This window comes from Nannobrachium achirus (genome assembly GCF_963921795.1).
Source record: "Nannobrachium achirus genome assembly, chromosome: 3".
Classification (NCBI taxonomy): domain Eukaryota; kingdom Metazoa; phylum Chordata; class Actinopteri; order Myctophiformes; family Myctophidae; genus Nannobrachium; species Nannobrachium achirus.
In genome coordinates, this window is record NC_137812.1 from 21427441 (window position 1) to 21440520 (window position 13080).

At 43.6% G+C, this 13080-nt stretch overlaps 1 protein-coding gene across 1 annotated transcript; it reads right to left on the reverse strand.

Moving 5' to 3' along the window:
- Positions 1 to 453: 453 nt before the first annotated feature.
- On the reverse strand, positions 454 to 1431 carry LOC308282096 (sideroflexin-1-like; the record flags this gene model as incomplete). The annotated part of the gene is made up of 1 exon (XM_080722440.1): positions 454 to 1431. The coding sequence occupies one exon, from the start codon at positions 1429 to 1431 to the stop codon at positions 454 to 456; it is 978 nt and encodes a 325-aa protein (XP_080578566.1).
- Between the last annotated feature and the right edge of the window lie 11649 nt (positions 1432 to 13080).

Here is a 13080-nt window from a genome sequence, read left to right on the forward strand (position 1 = left end):
CCTAAACTTAACCTCAGTAACCTTACCTCAGTAACTAACCTGCCGACGCAACCTCCCGACCGGGTCGCTAAATCACCGACCGTGCCGCTAAAGCGAGCGACCGGGTCGCTAAATCGAACGACCGGGGCGCAAAATCTTCCGACCGGGTCGCTAGATGTACCAACTGGGTCGCTAAATCTACCGAACTAAAACTGCAGGCAGGTCGGTAGATTTAGCGACCGGGTCGGTCGATTTATAAATGCATTGTTTTGCCCTTTCACTTGCACCCACAAAGCTACAAGTACACACAGTAAATCATCAGTGTTAAATGTATCCATTTGCAATGGATTCAAATAATGAGTTCAATAATCACTGAGGATTTGACCGTGTAGTAGCATTGCCTGTTTAGCTTAGGTCAATGTGTGGAGTGCTGGAGAGTGTGTGTGTTTTGTCCGTGTCTGTGTGTGTGTGGTCCTACAGACCCTTGTTAAAGTACACTGTGGTAGTGTTAGGACTGGCTTCTCGTATCTTGTCCTGCAGCTCTGCTTCCAGGCTGCTCACTGCCATGGAGCTCTTCTGAGAGAACAGTGCACAGCAGAGAGGAGTGGCAAACACCAGGCACAGACCCACCAGTCCCACCTGAAGCGGAGCGTTTAGGACTGGGAACCGCTTCATGAAGGCTCTCTGCTCCAGGGCATTCATAATGACTGGGGGGATGGCCATAGATGGCACTGCCATGCCGATACGTGACACCACCACCTGTGCGATGGCCTGCTTGGCGGCGTCTGCAGACTCTCCCAAGCGGTTCCCATTCTCGTCGGTCACGGGGATGCCGTACTTCAGCTCTCTCTGCCTCATGAAGGGGATGTTGATGCAGTTGGCAGCAGCGACGGCAGCGAAGGGGACGAACCGGCTCACGATTGGAGGAAGACGCGTGGTGAGATACTTTAGTCCCAGGGCTGTGCCCACAGCTCCTGTGGTGGCGCTGACGTAGGCTGCCCCCAACTGATTCATGGCTAGGGGTGCGTCTCCACTGCGGTTGGTGTAGTTGACCACGGCGTTGAAGGACTGGTTCACCCACTGCCAGAACACCACGGCTGGCGTCGTCCTATAGAAGGTCAGCATGCAGCCTACGATGGACATGTTCATTGGCACCTGAGCAGACATTCGACCGATAGCCATCATTTTCTGGCCCGTGTCGGGGTGGAAGGCAGAGTCATAGACGTATTTGGCTCTCCAGAGCTCATCTTCTGTCAGGCCGGGCTTAGCTTTTCCTGCCCTGTAATCTTCCACGATGACCCTGGCCTCGTCCAGCGTGTCGGAGGACAGCAGGACGTTCCTGGGGTCGGTGACCTTGAAGAAGTGCCGGGCGCGGCCCATGAACGTGCCCTGGTCCCATCGCGGCTCCTTGATGTTTATGTCCGGGGACAGCGCTCCGGAGTCGTCTGTCATGTTTATGAACGACACTGAGAGAAGACAGTTCTGATGACCTCTGAATGTGTCTGTATGTGTACTGTACTAAAACCAGTAAGACGCCCCCTAAAGGGTGAGGTAGCGCACATGGGCACGTGCCATCATAGATGTTTGACGTCATAGCATGAGACTGACACAATATGTCCATATATGGGCATTCCCAGATATAATATGATGACATCAGGGATCTCCATATATGGGCATAAAAGGGTTTTGTATTAGTGTGGTTGCCCTAACAGGGCATAATATTGACGTTTTTTGGGCCGGGTAGGGTGTAAAATGTATGCTAATTAGTAAAGCCAGATGGGGCCTCAGGCCAGCCCAGTTAGGGTCAGGTCTTAATTTCCGGGCCCGTTGAGAACGCTGAGCTGGCCGAGTCATCATTGTGATGTCAGAACAGATCAGCTATATTCTTCTGCTGAGCTGGTCAAGTCATCATTGTGATGTCAGAACAGGTCAGAGCATAAGGTGTGCCAGACAGACAGACATGAGCTGCAAGTTTTCATCTAACTATAAATAGGGAAACCTACGTCCGTCCGTCCGTCCGTCCGTCCGTCCGTCCGTCCGTCCGTCCGTCCGTCCGTCCGTCCGTCCGTCCGTCCGTCCGTCCGTCCGAGTCCTCGCTTACGTCATCCAATGGGAAGACCCTTGGAAAAAAAGAGGGACGTCACCAACCGGGTGATGACGTCATCATCACCATCCAGCCAACAGCCATCACACATATACTGTAAGGGCCACAAGAGGGCCGCCTATGCCCGTAGCCAATCAGATGGGCATAAACAGGCATATGTCCGATAAGCTTGAGGATTGGTGGATTAGTGAGCTTCACATGGCATTTCGGCCAACCAGACTATAAATGGGCCAATCTCCATGATTGGTCAAGTTTCACGTGACATCATAATATCTTACTATAAAAGAGAAAAAAACGGGCACAGACCTCTAGTATTAATAAAGGATCAAATAAAAGTCCATGTATGGGTATTCCCAGATGATGCCCTGTTAGGGGAACCACACTAACATAATCCATATATGGCCAAGACAGATGGCCAAGATAGATGGTGTGACCTCGCCCTTAGGCATCTTACTGATGTATGTTAATCTGACTTTAGTAGATTATGTTTCTTCTTGGACGTGCGTTTGTGGCAGGTTATTTAATAATATAGGATTTTGACAACGCCATTCCGCCATGAATACTTTACTGGATCCGCGCTCCGTTCTGTTCCGGCCCACTTTCACCCCTGCCTATACAAACCGCACCTATTACTGAATGCACATCGGTGTTGTCAGGCATGCACAGCAACCAGTTGTGTTGCGAGTGAGGTCAGACCAGAGCTCTGCTCAGCATGTATAAGATTTGAAAATATTTTGAATTCCACTTAATTCCACGGATACCTTACTTAGTGTTGGGAGGTAGAAAACATTGGGAGTCAGAAGAGGATAAATAAATTGTCCATTACCCAACAGAACTAAAACTCTGTCCCTATAACAGTCCATGTATAGATGCAGATTTGATTACGAACCACCACTCCAGGAAGGAGTGTGGTCACAATCCTCCCAGACTAAGGTCCGCTGTTCCGATTGTACATACTTCAGATCGAGCCATGATGACCTCTATTGCCAAATGCCCATAAATGGACAGATCCCCTCAGAATCCTTCCAGCAAATCACCAGAATTGTAACCGGCCAGGAACAAGGAGACGCAGACGAACCAAAATCTTACAGTCATCAAAGGTCTATCGAGACTTTAACTCAACCAGGAGAGGTGAAGACCCATCAGCTGACTTATACTGGGAAGAAAACTCAAATCTGTAAACGGTGTGACAAGAGTTTCTGTAAGTTAAGTGTCCAGAAGATGCACCCATGTATCCACACTGCAGAAAAACCTTTTCACTGTAAAGCGTGTGACAAGAGTTTCAGTCATTTGTGTTACCTGAAGAGTCATGAGCGTATCCACACTGGAGAAAAACCTTTTCACTGTAAACAGTGTGACAAGAGTTTCAGTCAGTTGGCTCTCCTGAAGAGTCACAAACGTATCCACACTGGAGAAAAACCTTTTCACTGTGAAGAGTGTGACAAGAGTTTCACTCACTCTAATAGACTGAAGAGTCACCAGCGTATCCACACCGGAGAAAAACCTTTTCACTGTAAAGAGTGTGACAAGGCTTTTAGTCGGTTAGATGCCCTGAACGATCACCAGCGTTGCCACACAGGTGAAAAACCTTTCTATTGTAAACAGTGTGACAAGGCTTTTAGTCGGTTAGATGCGCTGAAGATTCACCAGCGTATCCACACAGGAGAAAAACCTTTTCGCTGTAAAGAGTGTGACAAGAGTTTCAGTCGTCACGGTTACCTGAAGATCCATCAGCGTATCCACACTGGAGAAAAACCTTTCATCTGTAAACAGTGTAACAAGAGTTTTAGTCACTTAGGTGACCTGAAGATACACCAGCGTATCCACACAGGAGAAAAACCTTTTCGCTGTAAAGAGTGTGACAAGAGTTTCAGTCGTCACGGTTACCTGAAGAGCCATCAGCGTATCCACACTGGAGAAAAACCTTTCATCTGTAAACAGTGTAACAAGAGTTTTAGTCATTTAGGTGACCTGAAGATACACCAGCGTATACACACTGGAGGAAAACCTTTTCACTGTAAACATTGAAAACCGCCATCTGCACAATGTAGGAAAAACCCCAATGTGGTCACAAGAAATATGTCTGTAGGCTGATAAATGCAGGTTGTGCATGCCAGCCTGTGTTGTGCAGCCAGTGCAGCCCAGTGTGAAGTGAGCCTGGACTTTTGGTATAAAACTTCTGTCTTAGACGGAGATCTCCGTCTTTGCGTTTTTTTTTTATCAGTGTATAAATCAGTGTATATCGCCGTTGTCTACCTTTTGATCGAGCCACAGTTGCTAATAGTTGCTAGGAGACAAAATAAACCAGAAACAAAACATCAATTCCCCATCCGGTCCCATGAGTGAGAAGATGGCAGCTGGGATAATGATAAGGGGGGGAAAGTACCGGAGAGGAGAGATAACCTCAAGTATGGAGGATGGAGATGACTGGAGACACCCCAGGAGGGCTCATCCGGGGATGAACTAGAGAGTGGGGGGCTCTATCTCTCTGTCCATGGGTTCTACAGTTTGACCCTGGCCATCACTAACTGATGAAGTCAAGTACAAGACGGCTCAAGGTAAGACTGAACCTTTCTTTTCCTCCTTTTGCTGGTGCTGCTGCTTGTGTTGTATGCCGTGTGTACACTAATGTGATTATAGCTGTTGTGTTGTCACATTGTTACTTGGGACGGCATTGGCTCAGGGGTAGAGCAACCGTCAATATAACACGGAGGGTACCCGAAGAGTTCCCAGTTCAAATCCCGGCTCCCCCAGAATTAGTGTTGAAGAATCCCCTAGTTACTCCATGGTTTCCTCCACCATCGGTGTATGAATGTGTGTGTGAATGGGTGAATGTAATGCACAATCTATGTAAAGCGCCGTGGATTAAGGCGCTATACAAATGCACCATTTACTCGCTTTGAGCTTATTAGATTTGCTATGTTCACAAGTGGGACATCACATGTCTCTTTTGGGTCTCAAGCTAAAAGGTTTGGGAACCCTTGCTGAATGTGGCTCATGGTCACAGACATACAGGAACAGCTATCAATTTAAACGTGTTCATTTGTAATGTACGTCATTCATTCATTTGTGTCAAAGGTCATGTCTCACTTAGACACGCCATCTGACGAATTCTGACCCGATGGATTAAAGATGAAGTGTATCATCCTGAGCAAACATGCCGGCTCTATTAGCTCAATGGCAGAAGAGTTGCCTCACGCCACACAGTGTGGAAACCACTGCACTACTGTGTGTGGATACTGTGCACTCTGTATGCAAAAAAAGATAACTGAAGTGTGTGTGTACACACACACACACACACACACACACACACACACACACACACACACACACACACACACACTCACACTCACACTCACACACACACACAAATATCCAAATACTGATAAACGGCCTCTATTGACACAGATGGATGAAATATAGGTGGTTATCAGTTCTCTCTCTCACATGCACACACACACACACACACACACGTGCACACACACACACACACACACACACACACACACACACACACACACACACACACACACACACACTCTTCCGCCTGATTCCAGTACAAATGTGTCTATAATAAGTTCAACTCCCACACACATAGCGCCCATTTCCCAATGTATGCGACTGTGTCACATGCCGAAGATCTACGTACAAGCTCTCCAGTCTACGGTTTCAATTTTCAACGCAAAAGTGTACAGTAAAGTATATCAGCTGTTTTCTGGCACGCAGCACCGCAATATGATTTATAAATCAGGCCAAACAGATCTCTGTTTTCACACCCTATCTTTCACTATAGGCTACTCACATTTTATACTTAAGTAAAAGTATCAATACTGCTGTGTGGACATAACTGTTACAAGTAAAAGTCTGATATTCAGAATGTACTTGAGTAAGATTACAAAAGTATTGGCTTTAAAATATACTTAAAGTTATACCATGTAACTTTTTTTATAAAACAAATCTTAAAATTGTCCTAACTGTTAAATCGCTAAAGTTTTAGAACACCCACCCACTTATTTTCAGCTTCTGAAGCCTTCTCTTTATATGTTTTCTATGATCCTGACCGGGGTCCGGTTTTCGCGGAAAAATTACGTCATCATACACTACCGGCCAATCACAGCGAGGGTTATACACTGCCGGCCAATCACAGCGCATCTTGAAGTGGGGTCGCTAGCTATCACAATAGGGCGGCCATATTTGTAGGCGCCCGTGTGTCTCTATCTATACTCGGGTGAAACACTCCGTTTCTCCGGAATGCCTGAACGCACAGGAACCAGGGACCCCTCTAAAGATAGATCTCGGCGAGGTGGAGGCAGACGCGGGGGTGACGCGGGGGTGTGAGGCCCGGTCCGCGGCGAAAAACGGCCGAAAGACGCGGACGCTACTGACCACTAGTTGAGCAACTTACACAGTATAGCTTTAAAGTACCAAAAGTAAAAGTACTAATTAAGCAGAATGTTCAGACCAGAGTTTTCAAAATGTACAAAAAATCTTTGGAAAATAGCAGACCTACAAGCTCACAACACTGTGAACTTGTAGATTGGCTATTTTCAGATTGCTGAAGGCGTAGGCGTAGGAATGAAGTGGTTAATGCATGTTTTGTAATAATAATCTGAATCTAAGTTGTCATATAATTGTAGTGGAGTAAAAAGTATATATACAGTATGTATATATTTTTTTTCTTTCTTTTTTTTGCAAACTGGAAATACTCCAGTAAAGATATCTCAAATTTAACTTAAGTGCTATACTTGAGTACCTGTACTTAGTTACTTTACACCAGCTGCTATTATCGCACCTTGACATTCAGCCGTTTGCCTTTCTGTGAGTTTTTTTCTTCCTACTCTCCCAACAGAAAGAAAAAGGGAAAAGGTGTAAATTGCTGTCAGTGTGGCTTCCTCTCCTCTCCTCCTCCTCCTCCCCCTGTTGAATTCAAACCCTTTTGAACAGCTAGAGCCCGTCTGGGAGCGAGAGGAGGAGAAAGGAGAAAAGAAAAGAGGAGAAAAACAACCTAGGAGGGAAATGGAACTGAATAGAAATGAGGAGCAAAGAAGGGAGAGAAACCCGCAGCCGAATTGTAACCGAGTTTAATATAATTAGACACAAATGAGACGCGCAGAACATGCTGTAGCAGAACCCAATGTTTACTTTGTACTTGTATTCATCTATATCTGATCTGCAGATGTACTGTATGCAAGTCTCTTCACTATCAAGTTGAAGATGATCATAAAATGTTGTCTCCGTTTGGCCAGTAAACCTTTATATCCAAGCCGTCACTGCTGGGCAGAATCCTCTTATCTCCATATTCAAGTTGTTTGTGTTTTTTTCGTAAATTAACATCCTACTTCAGTGGTTTATAACCTTTTCTTATTCAGCAATTGAGACACCATTTGATGAGATTTAGCCTCTCAGACCCAAGACGGTATAATGTTTTGTTCGTTGAATAGGATTTTGTCCACAATTCCATGCTGTATTGATGGAGTACCAATATAACTCATAACAGGTCAAACAAAATAACAATCCTTAATTAAGTAATGCAAGTGCTTAATTAACTCTTGAGAGCGTTTTGGACAGTTTTAGTTTCCACCTAACAGAGACGATATAGATTAATGATAGAGTTAATGGCCTATATCATTAACTGACAGTATAGATATGTTTTTAGTTTTGTTTAATTGTTTTTTGAGTCGATATTGACATCATGCCCAAACTAGGGCAGCCGGATTAATAAGTGGTTAAGCCGGTCTGTGGCCTTTATAAATGATATAATGCAATTTAATTAAATAATATATAAATTAAAACGATTGAAATTATTACATTGGATCCATTGGGAAAACAGCGTGCTTGCGTGTGTGCGTGTGGCTGTGTGTGCGTGAGTAAAAGTCTTGTTTCTCAGTAGCAAATGAAAGCAGCCTGTTCCAGATCAAGAGAGGTTTAATGTATTTGTCACTCATACAAATATAAACACTTAAATGTTGGTGCTGAATGCTCCCCACAGGGCCGTGTTAACAGCACTATAACACATTACACCATCGCAACACAATTGGATTCAAACAAATAGTACAGGAAAACACAAGTAAATGGAAAAACTTTTAACAGCAATGCGGAGAGAATAGGGTGTGTGTGTGTGTGTGTGTGTGTGTGTGTGTGTGTCTGTGTGTGTGTGTGTGGGGGGGGTGTGCACAGGTATGCACACACATACATAAAGATTTACTGCATGCTTGCCTGCAAGCAAGTGTGTGCATATAGATCCATAGGAGCATTAATACAGTGTGCATACGTTGTATGTGTGTGTCTGTCTGTCTCTCTCTCTCTCTCTGCATGCCTGTCAAACAGCAGAACGGGGAACACAGCATCAGCCAGAATTCCCATGAACATCAATCAAGTTGTCACAACACCACTGACCTTCACTTAACGGTACCTACTGTATAGACTCTCCCGTGGTTACATTTAATTTGGGTTTTTAGCACAACGACAGGTACTCTGTCAGTATAATTATTGGCATAGCATGTAACTTTGCCCTGTGTTTACAATATACAGTATACTGTACATGTATTTTATTATTTATTTTACCCATTTTTTATTTTATTTTCTTTTTCTTCTTTTTACCCATCAGCAGACATCAACTATTGAAGTAGTGTGGTGGGTGTTAACCTGCTGAAACACATTGTCCTCTCTTTCTCTCTCTCTCTGCGTGTGGGCGTGCTCAGAGAGATTATATTCACTGTGCCGTTTCAATGTTTGTTAATGGAAATGCAATTAAGCTTGCATCTCCTGAGGGTCGAATGCCTAGTTGTTACTATATGAGGATGGTTGATTTAAGACTGTTTTAGTCCCAACATTAATACATCTTTGACTGGGAGCTCTTTAAGCCATAGTGATGTAAATGCCTGATGTCATTTTGCATCAATGTTCTTGAGATGGTTTCCTTCCAGAGGGGAGCAATTTACAAGTGAAACAAGACGGCCATGTTCAAACATGCCATTGTGTTTGAGTTGAAGGCTTTCACTTTGAGTAAACTCCTTCAAAACATTAGGCTACGTAAGCCACCTTCGTATCCCCTCTCTCCCCCTCTTTCTTCTTTTGTTCTTTGTTTCTTTTTTAGGTCAGTGGTTTGCCTTTCACAGGATGCATCAGAGCAAAATAACCCTTTTAAAGGATTAAATGGAACTTAATGGTAGGCCCTTGATGATTGGGGCGTAACTGTACACTCTCAGTTGGGTGATCATTCAACTTCATAGAAAGTTAATCATGGGAGCCTCTTGTTTAAATAATCAGAAAGACACCATTCTGATAGTGAGCAAACGCCTTCTTTGAAGAAGGCCAAAACGCGTTGGTGTTTTTTAATGTTCTAGCTCGTTCACAAATAAAGGCCTTTTACTTCTTAATCCACCTGAGTGCCTGGACCTGGATTTTTTGTGCCTCTGTGGCACATTTGTTCCTCTTTTACTCATTCCTTTCATGAGCACCAGTGGTTAATGAGGGATACCAGTAGCGCCCCTGCTATCTTCTTTCTCACCATTCTGACAGTGTTTTAGATATTTTAACCTGAACAATCGATTAATGATGTATGCAGAGTGTTAGAAATGCATAATTCGTTTTTGTCTTTGTGACTTTTTTTAAGGAATGCCTTGATTTATTGAAGCTAAGATAGAAAGGTAGAATAATAGAAATCATGTCAACAGATGTGATGGTTTAAAGAAACACTGATAATAGCTTCTGAAACGCATTTGAACTTTCACTCAAAAACTTTTCAGAAACTCACTTTTCAGAAACTCACTTTTCAGCAGTATTTTGTCGTTATAGCAACCTGTCTATGTTTAGTTGTATTAATTCCATGAAGACACACACAATCCACAAAGAGGAGAGATTAAGGCCATGGCTACACAGAGCTGGATTTTTCTTATATCCCGTTTTTTCAGATATCCACATAGAAAAATATCTAGGTCCACACGGAGCTGGATATTTCATATATCCCGGTGTTTCAGATATCCACATAGAAAAATATCTAGGTCCACATGACAAAGATATCTAGGTCTAACAAGCACACACACAGTAAAGTCTTCAGAGATATCCGGGTTCCCTGTCTACACAGATCCAGTTAATCGGATATTTTTCAATCTCTCCACTTATTCATCCAGTTTAAAAAATATCCAGTTTCACAGCCGAAATATCCAGCTTTGTGTGGCTGCAAGCCCCAACAGCACAACAAAATGTCTAGCTTCAGAAATATCCAGCTCTGTGTAACCGGCACCTAACTCCATGGTTGTTGGCCTACCAGGAACAAATTTGCAAATAGGCTACTACACTAGTGTGTAGTAGTTGCATGCATGCACATATACGCCCCTGCATGTGAAGCATTCATCGAACGTAAAAATGAATGGACACGACCTTGGTACTACAGACCAGAATTTAAGCCTATTTTTCAGCAATTTCAAATCCGCAATCTTTCTAAAGTATACCCGGTCTATTTCTGTTCCGAATTGCAAACTGAAATGAATGGTATTGGCTGCTACTGCAGTGAGGGCGCGTCTTCACTCAGTAGAACCAGTTGAAACCAAGAAACTATTAACCTACTTCTTTTATATGTTTCAGCTCAGGATGAACGACACAAGTTAAGATTTAACCATACCATTTATTGCAATGATATAACCAGTTATGCAATGATATTGCACCTTAGTTTGGCGATGTAGCTCTGCTGTGATAATCAAATGATCTGCTCGAACATGAGCCATAATCTGATATATCACAATCCCCCCAGAGCAAAGCATGATATACAGATAACATGCACATAACACTGAACCTTCAGTAGCATGATTTAAGAGATTACACATCATAATCCATAGAACACAGTACTGAGATTATACATCATAATCCATAGAACACAGTACTATCTGTAACGATACATACAACATAACTACATTTACATGATTCAAGAGATCACATCATAATCCATAAACACATGTTTTGAGATCGTCATAATCCATAAAACACAGAACAATCTGTAAACCATACATATAACGTGAGTAACTACATGTACAGGGAGGAGGACGGGGAGGTGGAGGGATTTTTTAACACATACAGCTGCACGACCAGTAGTACAGCTAAACATTCTAGAATGAACATAGAACAGGAAGTTACCTAAATAGACTGTTTGTGATGCATTGTGGGTAAGAGGGCGTATGAGAATTAAGCTTGTAGCCAATGAGAATGAATGTGAGGGGACGGACTGCTCTGTGGGGGTGTGAATGAATTGACTGCTTAATGAAGACTAGGCCCAGGGAGAAAGCAACAACATATCCTGCCTTCCACAAATAAAAGAACTACCGCAGGCTCCATTTTATAATTAGTTTTCAAATGAATGGGACCATTTTCACTCACTCACCCAGTGCCTAAACTGTAATCCTGGGCGTTGCTCTCCCTCTGCCAACCTGGGGAGAGCCCCGAACTGAGCTCATGTTTCCTTCAGTGCATGAGGAGTGAGCAGGCCACTTCTTTTCACTTGACAGGGGGGAGTTTCCCCAGTAGGATGTAGCGCGTGGAAGGAAAACGTTATTCCAACCAGTTCCTTCCTCCCCTCCATCAGGCATCCCGGGTTGACCAGGGGGAGGCAGTATAGAGACCAGGATTACTGCATGTTTATTGTGAGGGTACCTACCCTAGGGGACAACATACAAACTCCACACAGAAAGGCCCTTTCACCAACCCCCCACCTAGGGTATGGGCACTGATGACACCGAAGAGAGAACACGCCCCTAGCACCCACAGCGTCACCGGCGGGAATCAAACCCAGGAGCTTCTAGCTGTGAGGCGACAGCACTACCGACTGTGCAACCATGACCCCGGGACCATTAAAGGACAACTTAAGCTTTTTACAACAAGGGTTCATATTTTAGATTGTAATTAAAGAATATAAAAGATGAGTGTTAAAATAATTTCATTTACTTCTTTCTATTGTTTTAGATATTATTATTTCAGTGGTTGGGGGCATGCGTACAACTGGCTAAATATGTAATTTTACACAGAATAAGCCCATTACCAAGATACAACGCAACCTTTCATGTTTGGATGTGACTTATGGGGGCTAGAAGTGTTACTGTAAATAGCAATAAAGAAACTGCTGGCTTATTGTGTCTAAAAAGACATATTTAGCCACTTGTACACATGCCCCGCATGCGTACTACGCATGCCCCACGTTTTAGCACGGTAAACGTGATAAAACAATAGAATGAAGCAAATGAAAACATTTTAACACTCACTTTTTCTTTTCTCTAATTACAATCTAAAATATGAACCCTTGTTGTAAAAAAACAAAGTTGTCCTTTAAATAAATGCATTGCATCATGATTTAAACAAGAATTTAAACTAGCGATTGAAAACATTAAGTCTTTATGAAAAGGTTTATTAAGGTAATAAAACCTAGTGTAAAGTTCGCCCAAGAACTCATCGACCACCGTTTAAAATTTATTATAATTTATTGACACCACCAAAGGTGAAATAGTGACATCTGCTGGGCCATTCATAGGAACAGCAGGCTCAAGGAGAACCCGGAAGTAGGCTTCATTTTAGCGAACAAAGTTTACCCCTTGGCAGCAGCGTGCTCGCGCTTGTACCACTGGTGGAATGGCGTGGCAACCGGTGAGGCCGCGACTACACCCCTGGCCTCAGAGATTGGTCTATTTTTGTGGAGACTGTGATGACGGGTGTAGCAGCATCAGCTGAGCTGTTTAGCTTGCTGTGATTGGTCTTCTTTTGTGGGGACTTTTGTGGGGGTTGTAATCAACCTCTCCCTAAGGTTGCCGCAACTCTTGAAAACCTCCCATCACTCAGATCTCAACTGACTACAGACCAGTGACTGTGACATTGCAACATCTTCAAGCGATTGTTCCTGCAGCACCCGAAACCGTGGTTGAGTGACCACCATGACGTTCTACAGTTTGCTAACCAGGCAAACATCGAGGTAGAAAACATTAACATCTACCTGCTAAACCAAGATTATACCAACC